This window comes from Oncorhynchus masou, chromosome 18 (genome assembly GCF_036934945.1).
Source record: "Oncorhynchus masou masou isolate Uvic2021 chromosome 18, UVic_Omas_1.1, whole genome shotgun sequence".
Classification (NCBI taxonomy): domain Eukaryota; kingdom Metazoa; phylum Chordata; class Actinopteri; order Salmoniformes; family Salmonidae; genus Oncorhynchus; species Oncorhynchus masou.
Genome location: NC_088229.1, coordinates 27,037,160 through 27,059,448, shown reverse-complemented (window position 1 = coordinate 27,059,448; position 22,289 = coordinate 27,037,160). Strand labels below are relative to the sequence as shown.

General features: G+C 39.6%; 1 protein-coding gene across 1 annotated transcript in view; it reads left to right on the top strand.

Annotated features, from left to right (window-relative positions):
- LOC135503660 (adherens junction-associated protein 1-like) overlaps nucleotides 1-21,724 on the top strand; it is a 28,967-nt gene extending 7,243 nt beyond the window's left edge. Inside the window, exons 3-5 of the mRNA XM_064921812.1 lie at nucleotides 20,188-20,275; nucleotides 20,433-20,675; nucleotides 21,652-21,724. Coding sequence (XP_064777884.1) covers nucleotides 20,188-20,275; nucleotides 20,433-20,675; nucleotides 21,652-21,724 — 404 coding nt within the window. The remainder of the gene's footprint in view (nucleotides 1-20,187; nucleotides 20,276-20,432; nucleotides 20,676-21,651) is intronic.
- The last annotated feature ends 565 nt before the right edge of the window (nucleotides 21,725-22,289 follow it).

The window sequence follows — 22,289 nt, the reverse complement described above, 5'->3', positions numbered from 1 at the left end:
TTACTAGGGCTGGTGTTCAATCCCTCAACAACATTCTGGCACAAAATTCATTTTTAAAAATGTAATTATGTAACTTTCACACATTAACAAGTCCAATACAGCAAATGAAAGATAAACATCTTGTTAATCTACCCATCGTGTCCGATTTCAAAAATGCTTTACAGCGAAAGCATAACATTTGATTATGTTAGGTCATAGCCAAGTAAAATAAACACAGACATTTTTCCAGCCAAAGATAGGAGTCACAAAAAGCAGAAATATAGATACAATTAATCACTAACCTTTGATGATCTTCATCAGATGACACTCATAGGACATCCTGTTTCACAATAAATGAATGTTTTGTTCGATAATGTGCATATTTATATCCAAAAATCTCAGTTTACATTGGCGCGTTATGTGCAGTAATATTTTGATTCCAAAATATCTGGTGATTTTGCAGAAATACTCATAATAAACATTGATAAAAGATTCAACTGTTATTCACAGATTTAAAGATAGACTTCTGTTTAATGCAATTGCTGTGTCAGATTTTAAAAAAACTTTACGGAAAAAGCATAATCTGAGAACGGTGCTCAGAGCCCAATCCAGCCAAAGAAATAGCCACCATTTTGGAGTCAACAGACGTTGGAAAAAACACTATAAATATTCACTTACCTTTGATGATCTTCATCAGAAGGCACTCCCAGGAATCCCAGTTCGACAATAAATGACTGATTTGTTCCATAAAGTCCATCATTTAGCCACTTGTTGTGAGCGTGTTCAGGCCAGTACTAGGCAAACGATGTATGGAATCAATCTTTACGATGTTTTTAACATAAATCATTAACCTCTTGAAACTCCCCATCCCGGATCCAGGATTGTGACTAAGCCTCAGGCTCATTAGCATAACGCAACGTTAACGATTTCTGAAAATCGCAAATAAAATTGAAACACCCTGCCAGACCACTGACTCAAAGAGCTCTCATGAGCCCCTTTTATAAGAATCCTCAAACCATTTTCTAAAGACGGTTGACATCTTGAAGCCATAGAAATTGCAACTTCATCCATATCTCACTGTGAATTCAATAGGGACTTTTGTTGAAAATCGACCAACCTCAGATTTCTCACTTCCTGTTTGGACTTCTTCTCAAATTTTTGCCTTTGAAGAGTTCTGATGTTTTCACAGACATCATTCAAAAAATGTTTTAGAAACTTCAGAGTGTTTTATATCCAATACTAATAATAATATGCATATATTAGCATCTGGGACAGAGTAGGAGGCAGTTCACTCTGGGCACGCTATTCATCCAAAAGTGAAATGCTGCCCCCTATCCCAAAAAGGGTAACTCATACTATATTAGTCCATGCAACTTATTATGTGATTTGTTAACATATCTCTTCATTGACATGCAGTTCTTTACTCCCGAACTTATCAAGCAATGGGGGTTACTCTCTACATGGAAAACCAAGACATTTTATTTATTTATTTTGTAAATATTCATAGAATGTCCATTTCACTTTGACATTATGGAGTATTTTGTGTAGATCAGTGACAATTAATCACAATTAAATCCATTTCAATCCCACTTTGTAACGCAACAAAATGTGAAAGAAATCCAAGGGGGGTGATTTCTTATGATAGGCACCATAGGTCTATTCGTTTATACGGGCATTGTATTACTGTTTTGAAAGTGTTAAATATATTGTGATTTGCAGATAGAGCATTGTTAAATTGTTCTTACCACATGCTTGTGGTACCATGGTATAACTAAATATACAGTATCAGTCAAGGGTTTTTCTTTACTTTTACTATTTTCTATGTTGTAGAATAATAGGGAAGACATCAAACTATGATATAAGTCATATGGAATCATGTAGTAAGTTTAAACTTCCAAAATATGTTAATAGTAGCCACTTTTTGTGTAAGAGGTTAATAAGGTTCCAACCGGATAATTTTATTGTCTGCAAAATATATGAAGAAAATCATTCACTAGAAATGCTTTTCCAACAGTCTTGAAGAAGTTCACACATATGCTGAGCACTTGTTGGCTGCTTTTCCTTCACTCTGCGGTCCAACTCATCCCAAACCATCCCAATGATAGTCCCACTAAGCGCAAACCAGATGGGATGGTGTATTGCGGCAGAATGCTGTGGTAGCCATGCTGTTAAGGGTGCCTTGAATTCTAAATGAATCACTGACAGTGTCCACAGCAAAGCAACTCCACACCATCTCCGTGTTTCACGGTGGGAACCACACATACGGAGATCATCTGTTCACCTGCCAGTTCTGCCTCACAAGACATCATTCAAAAAGTTTTAAAACTTCAGAGTTTTTACTCATCAGACCAAATGACATATATTAGCATCTGGGACTAATGCCCATTGCTTGTGTTTCTTGGCCACGCAATTCATCCAAAAGTGAAATGCTGCCCTTTATCCCAAAAAGGGTAACTCATTTATATTAGTCCATGCAACTTATTATGTGATTTGTTAAGCAAATTTCTACTGTTGAGACTTATCTAGCCTTGCCATAACAATGGGGTCAATACTGCATTAAGAAAAAAAGAAATTTTACAAATTTATTTTGAACAAGGCACACCCATTTAACTTCTTGAAACTCCCCATCCCGGATCCGGGTTTGTGACTAAAGCCTCAGGCTCATTAATCACAATTAAATCCATTTCAATCCCATTTCTGAAAATCGCAAATAAAATGAAAAAATAATGGGTGATTTCTTATGATAGCTTAGGTCTATTCTTAACAACACTGTCATCTCAGATTTTCAAAATATGCTTTTGAACCATATAAATTGACTAATTTGTGATAGAGTATTGTTAAATTGTTCTTACCATAGCATTTGGTACCATTTTAACTAAAATACAGATAACCAAATAAATAAAATCATTTACTTTTAAGAACTTCTATGTTTTCAATGAGGAGACATCAACATATGATATAAGTTTTATGGAATCATGTAGTAAGTGTTAAACAAATCAAAATATATGTTATATTCTTCAAAGTAGCCACTTTTTGCCTTGATGACAGCTTTGCACACTTATCATTCTCTCAACCAGCTTCATGAGGAATGCTTTTCCAACAGTCTTGAAGAAGTTCACCTACATATGCTGAACTTGTTTCCGGATTAACTACATAATATTCACTCTGCATGGCAAATGTTGTTTGGAATCATCCTCAAGGTGTTTTCCCACATATCTCTTCCAGATATGCAGTTTGGAAGAATGCTTTCCATGCTGTTAAGGCATGGAAAAATACTGGCAGGTGACAGTGTCCACAGCAATATCGGCGCAGGACACCGGGCGGACACCTGTTAAATGTGGTCTCTTATGGTCAATCTTCCAATGATCTGCCTACAAATGCGCCACAATGCTGCAGACACCTTGGGGAAATGAACAAAAAGGGCAGGCTAATTCCTTGGCATTCACAGCCATATAAGGAGACAATGGAAAACAGAGCCTCAAAAATGCTTGTGCCATTTCTTGGTTTTGCCTGAAGCCACGTTCTAGGGCACGCAAGAGAATATCTTCTTATTTTTGGACACGTTACTGGTGGTTTCTTTGCAGCAATGCTATCAATTATATGCATAGTCGAGCATCTTTTTGTGACAAAATATCTTGTTTAAAACGGGAACGTTTTTCATCCAAAAATGAAATAGCGCCCCCATAGATGTAAGAGGTTAATTGAAATTCATTCTCACCTCATGAAGCTGGTTGATAGAATGCCAATAGTGTGCCAAGACTGTCATCAAGGCAAAGGGTGGCTACTTTGAATAATATTTCTTTTTGATTAACACTTTTATGGTTACTATATGATTCCATATGTGTTATTTCATAGTTTTGATGTCTTCATTATTTTTATACTGTGTAGAAAATATTTAAAAAATAAGAAAAACCGAGGGCCTTAAGTAAAATGAATGCCATAAAGATTTGCACAATAGGAGAGATATGCACAAACATGACAGATATGGCAAACCTGCAACGCCATATTTGGAAGTTATTACACCTGACTTTTGGCAGGGATTTGATGACAAGAAAAAGACAAGAAGTTTACCCACAAAGAAAAAAGGTTATTACGATAGAAAGCGATTTGTAGTCGTAAAATCCCAGCCAAAAGTTAGGTGACATAAGTGCTTCCAAATATGGAGTTGCAGGTTTCCCATATCTGTCATGTTTGTGCATACCTCTCCTATGTGCAAATCTTTATGCCAGTCATTTTACTTAAGGCCCTCGATTTACATATACAAATCAAATGGCGTTTGTTTGTTAATAGTGAATTGCATTTGTGGATAGTGATTTACATTTGTGGATTGGTGATTTATATTTGTGGATTGGTAATTTACATTTGCAAATTCATTTGACGTGATATTGATCCCATATTAAATGTTGTTACCGATTACTGTCCATTTGATGTACAATGTAATGTGTGATTTTATGGTCTCTCCAAGTCTCTCCATGCCGCAAACACATGAAGTTGACTGGCTATGCACATTAGATTTACCATTTAATGAAATCAACAAAGAGGCTCTGCTTCTTTAATGGACTATGCAGGTGGCAGTAAAATCAGTGAGGTTTAATGATGTATGACCTAGCACTATGTTAACTGACTTTTCCCATTGGGTAAATTTACATGAATGTCATACAATCACGTTCCCACTGCAGAGGGCAACCAAAGGGTCCGCTGGAATATATTGACCACTAAACTGTACAAGTGTTAAAACATCTCAAGACATTGTAGACTATGGACATTTGGCCAGATGTGGTAAATGCCAATACATAACTATACAGTAGGATGATGTCATTGAACATACAGTGCCTTCAGAAAGTATTCATACCCCTTGACTTGTTCCACATTTTGTTGTGTTACAGACTGAATTCTGAATGGATTACATCTTTTTTTTTCTCACCAATCTACACAGAATACCCCATAATCACAAAATGAACACATGTTTTTAGAAATGTTTGCACATTTATTGAAAATGAAATACACAAATCTCATTTACATATGTATTCACACCCCTGAGTCAATACATGTTAGAATCACCTTTGGCAGCAATTACAGCTGTGAGTGTTTCTGAGTAAGTCTCTAAGAGCTTTGACCACCTGGATTGTACAATATTTGCACATTATTATGTTTCAAATCCTTCAAGCTCTGTCAAGTTGGTTGTTGATTATTGCTAGACAGCCATTTTCAAGTCTTGCTATCGATTTTCAAGCTGATTGAAGTCAAAACTGTTACTCGGCCACTCAAGAACATTCAACGTCATCTTGATAAGAAACTCCAGTGTATATTTGGCTTTGTGTTTTAGATTATTGTCCTGCTGAAAGATTAATTTGTCTCTCAGTGTCTGTTGGAATGCAGAGTGAACCATGTTTTCTTCTAGGATTTTGCCTGTGCTTAGCTCTATTCTGTTTAGTTTTATCTATAAGAATATTTTGAAGATAAATACACAGCGCAGATGATGAGAGGACGAGAGTACTAATGGTCAATAGGGAATTGTCAATGTAAATACTTGGTCTTCAGTTTAACACCTGTTTAGAAACTGTGGAATGTCAGTCCTGGACTCAGAACGACATGTGCCACGTGTTCATTGGTCTGTACATTGAGTCTGGAGCAGGATACTTATTATTGTTATTTGGCCATTGGCCCAGGTGCACTGCAAGAACTTCTGATTGGTCAACCCAAGGCTAGGGTGGGGGGTTATAAATGGCATCCTGTTCCTTTTTTCTGTGGAGAAAAGCTGAGGACAGGGGAGGCAGAACATCTACCTCCCAGCATAACAGCTATGATTTGTCCTTCTCGGATAAATCTATTTTTCTCCCCCTGGTTTGCTTTGGACTTCAACTGCTAACATATCCTAAAAAACTCCCTAATCCTTGCTGATGACAAGCATACCAATAACATGATACAGCCACCACCATGCTTAAAAATATGAAGAGTGGTACTTAGTGATGTGTAGTGTTGGATTTGCCCCAAACATAATGCTTTGTATTCAGGACATTAAGTTCATTTGTTTGCCACATTTTTTGCAGTTTTGATTTAGTGCCGTTTTGCAAAGAGGGTGCATGTTTTGGAATATTTTCATTGAGTACAGGCTTACTTCTTTTCTCTCTGTCATTTAGGTTAGTAAACACTCAGTGTTTTCCTATCACAGCCATTAAACTCTAACTGTTTTAAAGTCACCATTGGCATCCTGGTTAAATCCCTCAGTGGTTTCCTTCCTCTCCGGCAACTGAGTTAGGAAGGTCGCCTGTATCTTCACGGTGACTGGGTGTATTGATACACCATCCAAAGTGTAATTACATATTCAATGTATGCTTTTGTTATTTCCTTGCAGGCATTGGAAAACCTCCCTGGTCTTTGTGGTTGAATCTGTGTTTGAAATTCACTGCTCCACTGAGGGACCTTACAGATTATTGAATGTGTGGGGTACAGAGATGAGGTAATCATTAAAAAATAATGTTAAACACTATTATTGCACTAAGAGGGAGTCCATGCAACTTAATAGTGTATGTGACTTATTATGCACAGTTAAACTCATTAACTTATCTAGGCTTGCCATATCATAAGGGTTGAATACTTATTGACTCAAGACATTTAAGATTTTCATTTTTAACAACAACAAAAACATCTCAAAAGACAATTCCACTTCGACATTATGGGGTACTGTGTGTAGACCAGTAACACACAATTTCAATTTAATCCATTTTACATTCAGGCTGTTACACAACACAATGTTGAAAACATTAATTGGTGTGAATACTTTCTGAAGGCACTATATGGCATAGTGAAATGGGAAACTGCCATACTTCTACATTAGACTATATCTTAACTTTTAGCTTTGACCCAGTGGTACAGATGTTTCAATTCATATGAACCAGCCCCATCCAGACCTACTCAGCTGGATTTTCTCAGAATGTGCAGAACACGCACTCATGACTCCATTCTATGTGCACCAAAGTTACAATCTGTTTGTCTGAAGGGCCTTTTGAAAGTCTAACACTGTAAGATCATATTTTATAACTTAGCTAGCCATGTAGGCAATATAATAAGCTTTCAAATGATGCACACCTGACCCATATTGCAATTTATAATGGTATGTTTTTGGATTACGTAAACAACAACAGTAATTGTGTGTTGGTGGGGATGCAGGGCTGTGTTCGAAACAAAAGACCTCCAGCATGCTTATGTTACTCAATGCAAATCTAGGAGAGCACAAAAAAGTACCTTATAATTGAAGAGTGTATGTTCTAAGTTTAGGTTTAAAACAAATAACAACTGTCCATTTTTCCTGGTGGATCAGAAAAAGTGTGTCCTTGATTTGGTTAAACCTCTTAGAGATCGGGCTACTTTTTTCAACATTCTGTTAAAAATCGTGCAACATTTCAACATCCTGCTACTCATGCCAGGAATATAGTATATGTATATGATTAGTATGTGTGCATAGAAAACACTCTGAGGTTTCTAGAACTGGTTCAATGGTGTCTGTGACTATAACAGAACGAGTTCCGTGGTCAAAATCGCAAGGAAACCTGATCACAAAATCGACGGAGAAAAAATCAATCCGCCAGTCTATGTATTGTCTATTGGAAGGAAAAGTACTTAAGGGTGGGATTACAGTTCCTACAGCTTCCACACGATGTCGCCAGTGTTGTGATTTTGATTTAACTAAATCCTTGGTCATCTGAGTAATAGCCACATCCGGTTTTCAGGTCCACAGCTGTGAAAAATGGAACCGGAAAAGCTGGCTACGTTTCCCAAACTTGTGCCTATTGAATACAGATCACTCCGTGATCAATTTGATCGTTTATTAACGTTTACTAATACCTAAAGTTGGATTACAGAAGTAGTTTGAAGTGTTTTGTCAAAGTTTATAGGCAACTTTTTTAATTTTAAAAAATAATGTTTTTTCTGGATCTGACGGTCTTCATAAATGGACATTTTGGGTATACAAGGACCGATTTGATCGAAAAAAAGACCCAATTGTGATGTTTATGGGACATATAGGAGTGCCAACAAAGAAGCTCGTCAAAGGTAATGAATGTTTTATATTTTATTTCTGCGTTTTGTGTAGCGCCGGCTACGCTAATTCCTTTGTTTACGTCCCATTCTGGTATTTCGGGGTGTTGCATGCTATCAGATAATAGCTTCTCATGCTTTCGCCGAAAAACATTTTACAAATCTGACTCATTGGCTAGATTCACAACGAGTGTAGCTTGAATTGAGTACCCTGCATGTGAGTTTTAATTGAACGTTTGAGTTTTAACGAGTGCTATTAGCATTTGGCGTAGCGCATTTGCATTTATTGTTGGCAAGGTGGGACGCTAGCGTGTCGGGTGGGCCAGAGAGGTTAACACCACATAGTACTGTGGTTCGTCCTTTACAAGTTGCAGCTTACTGCAGCACAGCTTGCATGGTGCCGCAGAATTATATGGCACGTTATTTAAGATTCAGCTATTGTGACCACTAAAGCTAGTTAGAGCTAGTTTGACCACCAGAGGGGATCTTTGAGAAGCATTTCATTGCCTTCAATAGTGGCTGTGCTAGAGAATTTTGGAGCTTTTTTTGTAAGAACATAGTATATGGGACTGATTTTAATTGTGCTTAATTAATATGATTAATATTGTTGTTTCTATTCCAAGAAAAATGAAAAACCCTCAGGGTTTCCGTGAGGATGAAAGGATGAGGCTACAATACTAAGAGCATAACATTTCCACACCCTTAAATCTCATTGATTTATCAAGACCAGTCCCCATGCTTGTCTCAGTGCAGCGTGAAAAGGTGCTAAAATAGTTGACCACAGTGAGTAGGCTATTACTTCGAAATGGTCTTTAAATAAATAAGACCGACACCACTTTTAACAGCACATTACTGAACACTAGTGAGACTCATGTTGCCTAGGGTAGGCCTACAGTATATCAGAATATTTTTTGTTCAATGACGTGACCGCCAATAATTACATATGGGTCTCGCCGTGGCGGCTGGCACGGATATCTGTAGCAACGCATCTTGCACTGTGATGCAGCGTCTTAGACCGTTGCGCCGATCAGGAGGGCTATTATAATACTGTACATGGTGTCCAGGTCAAGATAACCAAAACATGTCTTTATTAAAGTATATCATAAAGAATGTTGGTACTTATTTATTTTGATACAAGCCATGAATGAGTGAGCTTTATGTAGGTGCTGGGCTATATGACTGTGCCATCAACTTGATAATATATAACGATATTTTGTAGGTTATTTTGTTTTCAAAAAAACAAAAGTGAGAGATTGTAATCTGAATAAAGGACATTATAATATTTGTGAAGGCCAAAACATTTATTTCTGTTTTTAGAGAGAGAGAAACGCTGGGCCAATTGTGCACCGCCCAATGGGACTCCCAATCACGGTTGGATGTGATACATAATAATAATAATAATATTTTGTTGTATTATTTGTTTTGTCTTTTCTGGTGGATTATACTGAAATTGCAACCATTTGGTTGTGATACAGTCAACCTAACTAAGAAATAAAAAAAATAAACATCCTCTCACTGTCAAATGTGTTTATTTTCAGCAAAATTAACATGTGTAAATATTTGTCTGAACATAACAAGATTCAACAACTGAGACAAAAACTAAACAAGTTCCACAGACATGTGACTAACAGAAATGGAATTATGTGTCCCTGAGCAAAGGGGCAGGGGGGTCAAAATCAAAAGTAAAAGTCAGTATCTGGTGCAGCCACCAGCAGCATTAAGTACCGCAGTGCATCTCCTCCTCATGGACTGCACCAGATTTGCCAGTTCTAGCTGTGAGATGTCACCCCACTCTTCCACCAAGGCACCTGCAAGTCCCCAGACATTTCTGCAGGGAATGGCCCTAGCACTCACTGTCCAATCCAACAGGTCCCAGACGTGCTCAATGGGATTGAGATCCGGGCTCTTTGCTGGCCATGGCAGAACACTGGCATTCCTGTCTTGCAGGAAATCACGCCCAGAATGAGCAGTATGGCTGGTGGAATCGTCATGCTGGAGGGTCATGTAAGGATGAGCCTGCAGGAAGGGTACCACGTGAGGGAGGAGGATGTCTTCCTTGTAACGCACAGCGTTGAGATTGTCTGCAATGACAACAATCTCAGTCCAATGATGCCCCAGACCATGACGAACCCTCCACCTCCAAATCGATCCCGCACCAGAGTACAGGCCTCAGTGTAATGCTCATGCCTTCAACGATAAATGCAAATCCAACCATCACCCCTGGTGAGACAAAAACGCGATTCGTCCGCGAAGAGCACTTTTTCCCAGTCCCGTCTGGTCTAGCGACAGTGGGTTTGTGCCCATAGGCAACGTTGTTGCCAGTGATGTGTGGTGAGGACCTGCCTTACAACAGGCCTACAAGCCCTCAGTCAAGCTTCTCTCAGCCTATTGCAGACAGTCTGAGCACTGATGGAGGGATTGTGCGTTCCTGGTGTAACTTGGGCAGTTGTTGTTGCCATCCTGTACCTGTCCCGCAGGTGTGATGTTCGGCTGTACTGATCCTGTGCAGGTGCTGTTACATGTGGTCTGCCACTGTGGGGACGATCAGCTGTCCGTCTTGTCTCCCTGTAGCGCTGTCTTAGGCGTCTCACAGTACAGACATTACAATTTATTGCCCTGGCCACATCTGCAGTCCTCATGCCTCCTTGCAGCATGCCTAAGGCATGTCCACGCAGATGAGCAGGGACCCTGGGCATCTTTGTTTTGGTGTTTTTCAGAGTCAGTAGAAAGGCTTCTTTAGTGCCCTAAGTTTTCATAACTGTGACCTTAATTGCCTACCATCTGTAAGCTTTTAGTGTCATAACAACCATTGCATGTTAATTAATTGTTTCTGGTTCATTGAACAAGCATAGGAAACCAAGTTTAAACCCTTTAAAATGAAGATCTGTGAAGTTATTTGAATTTTTACAAATTATCATTGAAAGTCAGGGTCTGAAAAAGGGACATTTCTTTTTTTGATGAGTTTATAATTCCTAATTAATAATAATAATAATAATAATAATCGCTTTGTTTAACAAATAACAATATTTTGGATATTATTTTGTTTTCAAATAACGTAAAATTAGCAAGAAAAAGGACATTCTTGAACATGTGGTGAGACATTGCTACTAATTTCTAAATAAAGACAGTTTGTTATTTAGAATGATTCTGTTTTTAGAGGGAGAGAAACCAATTACCTACAGTCATCTCATGGGTCTCCCAGTCAAGGCCAGCACAGATATTGAACCAGCATCTGTAGCAACATAGCTTGCACTGCGATGCAGTGTCTTAGACCGGCACTCAGGCACTGTACAACGTGACTGGTCGGGAGTAGGCTACAGAACTACAGTAAGAGCAAAAATAATCCTAACATTTCCACACCCTGATTGTAGTCTAAGTTTCTCTTAGAATGAAAACCTTAGTGTAACAACAGTTTTGTATACTGAAGTCGTGTGTAAAAACACTTTTAGTAAGTAATACTGAAGTCGTGAAGTTCTATTTAGGTATATGTCACCCATTCCTTGTCAGTTAGAGACACAGTAGCGCCATGGGACCCAAAAGCATAATCAGTGCTCTATCTCCCGCTTGCGCTGGTCTGGAGCAATGAAGTAGTGACGCAGGGTACCGTACTAAACCACAAGTCCCGCAGCATAATCTTAAAACCTTTTGTGGAGCAACCACTGTAATTTGTTCCTGAATATATACTGCAAATCAGTTTCACAAAAAATGTCTAACAATTTTCTGGCTCATGAATAGCTATGACTCAGGTCACTTTTTTTGTGATTCTGGCATATTTATCAGCATGTTCCACATTTTTGCCTAATCACACATGGTTCCCAACCTATATCTCCACAGATGGCCAGGTTTGGAGTCAGTTTGTGCACACCAGTAAGGCAGCAGATTGCTCGGTTTCAAACATTGTTACAATTAGTATGCACTTTGGATCCTCATACCCAGCAGCGTAGTCCATCACCGGACACACACAGGATTTATACACATTAACCAAGATCTTTATATAGGTAGATTCTGCAGGCTCTACTAGTGATCTAATGCCATTTTCCAAGGTCATGTGTTCATCCAGAGTGAAACCAAGATATTCATAGAGCACAATGTAGAATAATGGGGTTGTTCCAAAACAATAGTTGTGTGCACTTCTCTGCACTCCCTTCTTTATGAAATGATCAATCTTGATTTAACTCTAGTCTCCATTTATTACACCATCAATTAACAATATTCAACATATTCTGGAGGTCATCTTCGGTCTCTGCAAGGAGAACTATGTCAGCAGCATACAACAAGATGGAATATATCCGCAACTTCAACACCAAGTTCAGCATGTTTGATTTGTAGGGCTAAATCATTAACATGTTGTGGAAATAAAGCGGGCGAGGGTGCGTCTCCCTGCTTTACACAGTGAAAAGTTGGAAATCAGCCAGTCCTTAGGTCATTGGCACTGGTCACTTTAATAATGTTTACATATTGTTTTACCCACTTCATATGTATATACTGTATTCTGGCTCTGTAACTACTCCTATAGACACCTTTACTGTTCATATACTGTCCATATCTATACACACAATCATATACATGCACTGTATATATTTACATTCCAGGCTCTGACAATGCTCATTCTAGTAGTTATATATTTCGCATTATTTTGGGGATTTGCATGTATTGTTTTGTATTATTAGGTATTACTGCATTGTTGGGGCAAGGAAAATGAGCATTTTGCTACACCCGCAAAAACATCTGCAAAATACAGTTGAAGTCGGAAGTTTACATACACCTTGGCCAAATACATTTCAACTCCGTTTTTCACAATTCCTGATATTTAATCATAGTTAGAATTCCCTGTCTGAGATCAGTTAGGATCACCACTTTATGTTAAGAATTTGAAATGTCAGAATAGTAGTAGAGAGAATGATTTATTTCAGCTTTAATTTATTTCATCGCATTCCCAGTGGGTCAGAATTTACACACACTCAATTACTATTTGGTAGCATTGCCTTTAAATTGTTAAACTTGGGTAAAACAAGTCGGGTAGCCTTCCACAAGCTTCCCACAATAAGTTGGGAGACCCTCCTGACAGAGCTGGTGTAACGGAGTCAGGTTTGTAGGCCTCCTTGCTCACATACGCTTTTTCAGTTCTGCTGTCACGCCTTGGTCTTAGTATTTTTTGTTTTAGTTTATTAGTTAGTCAGACCAGGGTGTGACATGGGTTTATTTATGTATTGTAGTTTCATATTGGGGTTTGTAGTAGTTGGGATTGTAGCTGATTAGGGGGGTGTGTGTTTAATAGGTTTGGCTGCCTGAGGCGGTTCTCAATCAGAGTCAGGTGATTCTCGTTGTCGCTGATTGGGAACCGTATTTAGGTAGCCTGGTTTTCGCTTTGTATTTCGTGGGTGATTGTTCCTGTCTCTGTGTAGTGTGCACCAGTCAGGCTGTATTAGGTTTCACGTTCTGTTTGTTGTTTTTGTATTTATTAGTTATTCGTGTATAGTTCGTTCGTTTGTCTTCCTAATAAACATGAGTAACTTACACGCTGCATTTCGGTCCGACTCTCCTTCAACAAAAGAAGAACGCCGTTACATCTGCCCACAAATTGTCTATAGGATTGAGGTCAGGGCTTTGTGATGGCCACTCCAATACCTTGACTTTTTTGTCCTTAAGCCATTTTGCCACAACTTTGGAAGTGTGCTTGGGGTCATGATCCATTTGGAAGACCCATTTGCGACCAAGCTTTAACTTCCTGACTGATGTCTTGCGATATTGATTCAATATATCCACAAAATTTTCCGTCCTCATGATGCCATCTATTTTGTGAAGTGGACCAGTCCCTCCTGCAGCAAAGCACCCCACAACATGATGCTGCCACCCTCTGTGCTTCATGGTTGGGATGATGTTCTTTGTCATTATAATTGTCATTATGGACAAATAGTTATAATTTTGTTTCATCAGACCAGAGGACATTACTCCAAAAAGTACGATCTTTGTCCTCATGTGCAGTTGCAAACCGTAGTCTGTTTTTTTATGGCGGTTTTGGAGCATTGGCTTCTTCCTTGCTGAGCGGCCTTTCAGGTTATATCGATATAGGACTAATTTTACTGTGGATATAGATACTTTTGTACCTGTTTCCTCCAGTATCTTCACAAGGTCATTTGCTGTTGTTCTGGGATTGATTTGCACATTTCGCACCAAAGTACGTTCATCTCTAGGAGACAGGACATGTCTCCTACCTGAGCGGTATGACGGCCGCGTGGGTCCATGGTGTTTATACTTGCGTACTATTGTTTGTACAGATGAACGTGGTACCTTCAGGCGTTTGGAATTTGCTCCCAAGGATGAACCAGACTTGTGGAGGTCTACAATTATCTTTCTGAGGTCTTAGCTGATTTCTTTCAATTTTCCCATGATGTCAAGCAAAGAGGCACTGCTTGAAGGTAGGTCTGGAACTACATCCACAGGTACACCTCCAATTGACTTGAAATGATGTCAATTAGCCTATCAGAAGCTTCTAAAGCCATGACATCATTTTCTGGACATTTCCAAGCTGTTTAAAGGCACAGTCAACTTAGTGGATGTAAACTTCTGACCCACTGGAGTTGTGATACAGTGAATTATAAGTGAAATAATCTGTCTGTCAACAATTGTTGGAAAAGTTACTTGTGTCATGCACGAAGTAGATGTCCTAACCGACTTGCCAAAACTATAGTTTGTTAACAAGAAATTGGTTGAGTGGTTGAAAAATTAGTTTTAATGACTCCAACGTAAGTGTATGTAAACTGCCTACTTCAACTGTAAGTGTACGTAACCAATATAATTTAAATAGATTAAATGTAATATCAGTGAAGCACCTAGGTGCACAGCAACAAGCTCTGACAATATTTGTGTATTTGCCTTTTTCTGATCATTATTCTTTAGTGATCCTGTGGCCCACTGTGTGAAGTAGATTTAAGCCTCCAGATGCTGGCTGATTGTTCCCGGTGATGTTGTGCTCGCTCCGCTCAGCTCTCTCAAAGCCGCGCAGATGGAGCTGTCAGCTTCATTATGGATATGAGATGATTAAAACTGCCGTCCATCCTCCTTGCTGATCGCTCAAGTCTCCTTATCGCGTTCTGAAGTCGAGAGGTAAAACGAGGCAGTGGAGTCAATAAGTAAAAATGAAATCCCACCAAAAATGTGATGAATGCATCGAAAATGTATAGAACCTGCTGCAGCTGCTAATTCAGGTCTTGTTATCACACTCTGAAGAGGTGTGGTGAAACGAACAGTCAGTTAAATAGGCAAGTCCAGAATCCACCCGAAGCACATATAAAATGTACGTTAAGTACAGTACTCGAGTGCTGCAGTTAAGTATCTATATTTAAAGAGATGTGCAAATTTGGCAAACGCCACGCCACCAATGCTACATTGTGACCTCTGAGAGCCTTGTAGAGGTGTAGGCTACAATAGAGTGAGAGGCTCTTCAGGCAGAAAGAGAGAAACTTTCCCCACTGGTTACCATGGCAATCTAATAATCTCACCATTACTCTATATTTACTCTCGATAAGCTGGGTAAAAATGAATTTTCTTCCCGAGCGTTAAATCTGGACTTAAATGCTGATGCCCGGTGACAGCCATGCAGAGTCGAGCCTTCTGATTTATAGAAACTCGGCCAAGAAGAGATGAAGAGTAGCCAGAATGAACAGATGCTGTTTTACTTCATGTTTCCAATGCAGAGCTCTTTCATGTCTGACATCTCCTCTGAGAGGAAAAGGTGCACTATTGGCAAGCGACCATTTTAAAAACCTTTTGTTGTTTCTGTATTGGCTTGTAAGACTCCAACACCTTATTCATCCAAACAGGTCAGGAGATAGCAAATTGTTCCTTTACCCAATGTCAACTAGAAATATGAGGTGTTGGTGTACCTATTTTAGAATGCAATCTCAAATGGCATTTGTTTGTTTTACACAAATTCAGACAGCATGGAGAAACATCAATATCAATTCAGATAATTGAGTGGGGAGGTTAACTGCCTGTTCAGGGGCAGAATGACAGAGTTGTCAGCTCGGGGATTAGAACTTGCAACCTTTCAGTTACTAGTCCAATGCTCTAACCACTAGGCTACCCTGCCGCCCCACTATTCCAGGGATTACGGTTGAATACATCACACTCATAAAACTTTCTCTCTTTTATGTAGTCCCACTTGTTGGTGGCAATCACCTTTCTGTACTTAAAAAGTGACTGCCTATACAAAGCATTGATTCAATGAAGAAATAGTTCTGTCAAAATTGACCACAAAGTGTAAGTAGAATAATTTTGGTCATAAAGTCAGCCTCATCTTAAAGTTTGAAACATCTGTGCATCACAACAGATAAATTAAGTTTAGGTGTTAATTTGACGATGTTCATTTGCCAACTAACATGGGGTGAACAGCTGCAGTGATTGCTCTATATCCAATAGCATAGAGAGTGAGACAGACCTGCCCAGCAGCTCGATTTGTTTAGATAAGACAAAACTTTGCAAATTCTTTTACTTGAGAAATACTGCACCAAAACCTTAATTAGATGTCAAATTGCGCAACTAAAACATCCTTGGCAAAACCATAAAATCAAACTACAGATTTCTTGAGTTATCTTAGATTAATTCTGCGTAGAAACGGTGAGGAAACACACCTCCAAGACTGAAATCTTGTTTTTCTAATGAGCAACTGAAAGACACACGTGCCAATTGTTGTGTTCAGTGGCTCTTTAACACTAGAAGAAGTATTTCATAGCCAACTGTCCCCAAATGAAGTACAGGAATGCATGACAACTGCATTTACTGGTAAGTCACAAAATCAGCGGAACTTGAGCAAGAGTCTGACCAAATCTCCTCGACTGTTAAAGTTTGCTATCTCGAGTGATTGAATTATGCAATGCTGCCTTTGACATTGGGAGAAAAGGTGTGTGGAATAATTGGCTCTGATCTCTCTCTCTCTCTCTCTCTCTCTCTCTCTCTTCAGAAGCACCCTCTCTTCTTCTGTAAGTGTTTTAGATTGCTCGGTGACTCAGTGGAAATCAGGTCAGATTGACACTTTGACACCAGCGTTAATTGGCAATTTTGAGCCATCAGCAGGCTTTGACAGAAGGTTTCCCCTGCCCCATCTCTCCCATCCCTCCCCACTCAGGTACCACATTTGGGAGGATGGATTGGAGAGGGGCCACGGGAAAGAGCGGAGGGGATAGGGGGGTTAAGTCTCACTGCATGTCAACCCTCACACTCTCCAGGAAGTTTAATGCATTATAAATGAGGGACAGATTCCGTACATTTGCAATGTGTGGGAGGAAGGGAGGGCTGGCTTGCTCTCGACAACATATCCATTCACAAATGAGGGCTATTCCCACATTTTTCATGAGCTTTAATGCTGCTAGCGGACGTGGGCTGTACAGAGGCATTAGGCCTTAATGCTCAATGGCCATTTAGAATGATTGCTTTATAGCGCCAAATAACTCCTTGCTTAGAAACTGAGTTCCACATATTTTTCCTTTGCTCGGCAATGCTTTTGTTATTGAGGCCATCTTGGGAGGACAAACCCGCTCAAAAGCAGTTCCCGCACAAATGGTCTGATAACAGTTTAAAATCAATGTCCACAAGCAATTCAAATAGCCAGGCTATGAAATTGAGCAAAGGTCAAGGGTCCCCTGTGATTGGAAGCTAAGCCAATGTCCATTTATAGAGGAGAACACAGTTTCTGGTTCAAAAGTGGATGGCTTCATTACTAAATGCACTGTTTATTCCGGTACCATTTTCAGCTTGACGTCAGTGTTCCATTTCGTTTTCAAGGTTGGCAGTATGTTTTTTGTTGTTGTTGCCAATTAAGAGCTATAGTGCTGCTAGATTTTTATCAACTGGCTGTGGAGTTTTGCCACAGGCTTTTATCCATTACTGTTTAATTAACTGGATGTGCATACACATAGGTACTGTACAGTATATATGTATGTTAAGGTCAATGTGTTTGATAAACTATTTACATCTGTTGCTGATATTATATTCTATTGTTCCCCTACTGGGCTGGGCTAGGTAGTCTTTAATAAAGGCAGATAGTGAGATTTTCTTAAAACGCCATGCTTGTCAATGGCATGTTCATCAAACTGACAAGACCATGAAGGTGAAAACCTAATTTATTTCTCTCCGGGAGCCTTGGTGTGCCCCAAACTCTGCTGACACAGGGGTCAGTAGCTCTTTCTGTCCATCTCTCATTCTCTCTCTTTCCCATTCTCACACCCCCTCTCTTTGTCTGGCACTGACTCTTCCAAACAAAACATAACCCAGCACCCTCTAAAGCAAGGTGACTGCTAAAGGTGATTTTTCAGCCTCACTGCTAGAGCACAATGAGTTTGAGCTAGCAGGACCAATTCTTTCAGTTCTGGACAGGGATAGAGAATCATCTGGACTGTCTCCCGGTTGTGTCAGTGGAATCATTTTCTGACATTATCTTGTCTTGTTAATGCACTGCCCTAAAAGTAGGTTATAATGAGACCTAAGACTGTATTTGAATGGCCAGTAGCTTCAGCCTGATATGAATTTGGTATAAGCTGGAAATCTCTGCCAGAGAAGCCTTTCATGCCGACATGAATGTAAAACGAAACAATTCTCCATGGAGGCGTGGGCTATCGATCCATGATCTATTATCCATGAACTTGGACAGGTGTTCATTTATTACTCCACACTTTCAACTTAAGCCTTGATGTCAGCCAGGAAGGAAGGCATGCGAGTGAGCAAGAGAGAAAGATGCAAATGACTGCCAGATAAGTTCATGTGTCTTTGCTGCAGAGGGACTGATTGTGGCGAAGGAAGGGAGGCATTCCTGAGACAGCCAGAGAAATCATTAATCCAAGGTTGACCTGGCTGCTTTGTGCCCTGCCCACATAAGTTTGTTATCCAAGGGAATGTATATGCACAATGAGGGAGCTAGCATTTTACAATGACTGAGTGGCCGCTCCTTTGAGCTATCCCGAAGACTAACTAGACTGAATCAGCAGACAATCACCTTGGTTGATGAGGGTTTGGATGTATGGGCCCGCAATGACGTTTTCATCATGAACAACTTGGCATTCTGCTGCATGTGGCCCACTCATTGCTGGTGAATTGCCCCCTCCCCTTCCCAACCCCACACCACCTCATCATACTGTATGTCGGCCATAGAGAGAAATCTGTGGTGCTGACATGTACTGCGTCTGTGTCTGTAGATGACCTTATTCCTCCTAAACTGAGGGATCAGCACCTTGCATGGTTCTCCAGGGTTTAAGTAAAACAATACAGTGTTTTGTAGTTCAGTCATACGGAATTATTCGAACCAGCGAAACATCTGGAAGTCCGCATTTGTTTTTCGGCGTTGTGCAAAAGCAATGCTGCGATTGGTGGATGGAGACTCATGGTTGGAGGTTTGTGTCACAATAAGCAGAGAGGGGGCACCACTGTGAACCATGTTATATGCCCTGTAGAAATTTGCAAATATTTTTGTTTGTTCTTATTGGTGCCTTGATGCACATGAATTGATATTGTGGTGGATGTTTTTTCAAAATTCTAAATATGTTACAGGATCCTAGGCTTATTATATATTTTACAAAACCTTCTGTAATTGGAGAAAGTAACGGGAATGTAATGCTGCTTTGAAAGTTGACCCCAATTTTGAGTTGGAACATAGCTAACCCAAAATATGAACTTAAAAACTGTCTGGGTTCATCAAAAACAGCTTAGGCATGGATAACATGTACATTTGTATTTGAACTGAACTATTGGTTATTTTGAGGTAAAGACTTTGAGATTAAGTTTTGACAAGTGAAAAGTATTAGTGCTTTGAATTCACTTTGAATCAGGGAAGAGTTAAAAAACTCAAAGTGAGGTTTAAGGTTCCCACCAGTTCAGGAGAAGTTGTAAAAAAGTTGTACAAAAATAGATAACTAATCTAATATGCAGGTGGTTGGCTTTGATTAAATACTTTATAGATCTGTTAAATAATGAAGAAAGAATGATCAATACCTTCACAGATATCTTCCTCTGACCTTGAGTAGATTGCCCTTGGTGTTATGTGGAGCGCATATGTTTATTCAAAAACATCCTTAAAATGTTACTAGTTTTCTGTAACATGGCAAATTACTACCAGCCTTTAAAACCGTTCCATTCGTGACTAAGCTCTTCTTTGTGTTTTGTGTCCTTCTTTCTTTGCAGGTCTGGCAGTTCACCAGATTATTACAATCACTGTGTCTCTCATTATGGTCATTGCAGCCTTGATAACTACACTTGTCCTTAAAAACTGGTAGGAAAGATTCCTTTACTTTGCAAGTTCTTCCTGACACACACACAACACATCGCTTTTGAAAGTTTCAATTAAGCTTTTACCAGAGCCACTCATCCACAGTGGTACAAGGTATGATTTTATGTTTGTTTCTTGTCTTTGGTACGTGTTTTTGTAGCTGTGTACAGTCGGGGAATGGCCGTCACAGTAGCCATCAGCGGAAGATCCACCAGCAGGAGGAGAGCTGTCAGAACCTGACCGACTTCACCCCTGCCCGCGTGCCCAACAAAGTGGACATCTTCACCGCCTACAACGACAGCTTGCAGTGCTCGCGCGAGTGTGTGCGCACCGCTGTGCCCGTCTACACAGACGAGATGATCCAGCAGACCCCTATATACAAGACCACCTATAACGGAAATAGGTACACCGGCTTTAAATCGCTCTCAGCGCTAGGTTTCTGGGTCAGTTTAATCACTGTTTGTGTAAGTGCTTCCTTCTCACTTTTGGGTTGGTTATTATGAACAGTGCTGGGGTGTTACTCAAAAACCAAATATATTACCTGTAACTCGTTACTTCTTTCAACAATAACAAATTACTTTACTTATTACTCCCTGGGAAAAGTCAAAAGTTACCCCCCAAAATGTTGCGCATCCTCACACAATGTAAACGTTACATAGGTCCTATACACCAACACAAGTAGCCTAATAATGAGCAACACAAAAAAGAGGGGTATAGGGCAGTATTTCTGCTACACACCCAGCTACAAGCTTGTTTAGCTCTCACAGCCTGTCCTCCTCAAAAAAGCCTTGATTGTTTGGATGAGGTAGGCCTACAGTCATCTTCAGTCAGGCCTTGGGGTTCTTTCGCTATGAATTTTGTCTTGGCGTGTTGCTTTTGAAGGTGCTTCAAGAGATTGGAGGTTGCATTTCTAGCAGTGGAAAAGTGTTTCTCTCCTGGGCACAGTTTACATTTTACAGTTATATTCTTGTCATTTTGTCATCCTACCAAATCAAAATAATGGGAGTACTTCCATGCTGAGAAACAATAAAACGGTCAGTTTTTTAAATTGGTACAGAATAATCATCACATATAATAACTATAATAGGAATAGGATACCTACTGTATCTTTGATCAATAACTGTAATATTGTTTCTCAAATTGGTACAAAAATTACTCGTAATAATAGTATTAATGTAACGCATTACCCCCAACACTGATTATGAGTCAGGACAGGAGTTTCACCTGGTATAATCACATATTTCGGAAAAAGTCCTTGCCCTAAATGGTGTAAATCCTCTTTTTGGAAGTGGTATTGTTTTCCTTGCAAAGTACCTCTATACAGTGTCTCCTGGACTCAGGCTCTCGTTATCTTTGTGTCTCAATCCTTTGTCCTACAGACCTTCTCCCACTGAAAGGCAGCTGATTCCTGTGGCCTTTGTGTCAGAGAAGTGGTTCGAGATCTCCTGCTGACTATCTGAAGCCTTTTTTACATCACGTCGATGGAACAAACTTCCTGAATTTATGCTCTGGTGAGTACTATGTCACTTACCCCTCCGCAAATCCTTTCCTGAGCCTTCCCAACCTTGATCACTGTGGTGTTAGTGTCCCAGTTTGGGAATAGAAGGGAAATGGCATATGGTTGTTATTTCGGCATGGATTTTTCATAAACTGCCCTGGAAAATATTATTTAATGGCAAGATCACCAAAGGTCATTCATTAGCAATTATAATTCCAATTATGTTTGATTCATGCTCTTCAACAACCTATACTTTATGAAAAATATTACGCATTTATGGGGTTGCAGCCCTCATTCAGGTGGACAGTGTAATATTGTTTCAATGTTTTGTTATGGGAAAGGGGAACTTTCCCTTGACTTTCCTGTATTTTTTATGCATCACCGATAAGCTGGACTGCCTCCATTTGAAATTCCAAGCGTGAAAGTTAAACACATGCACTGGGCTAGTGTGTGGCTAAAATCCCAGGGGGCCACACGTCTGTTATTGACCCAGCTTTGAAAAGGAATAGAACGACTGCA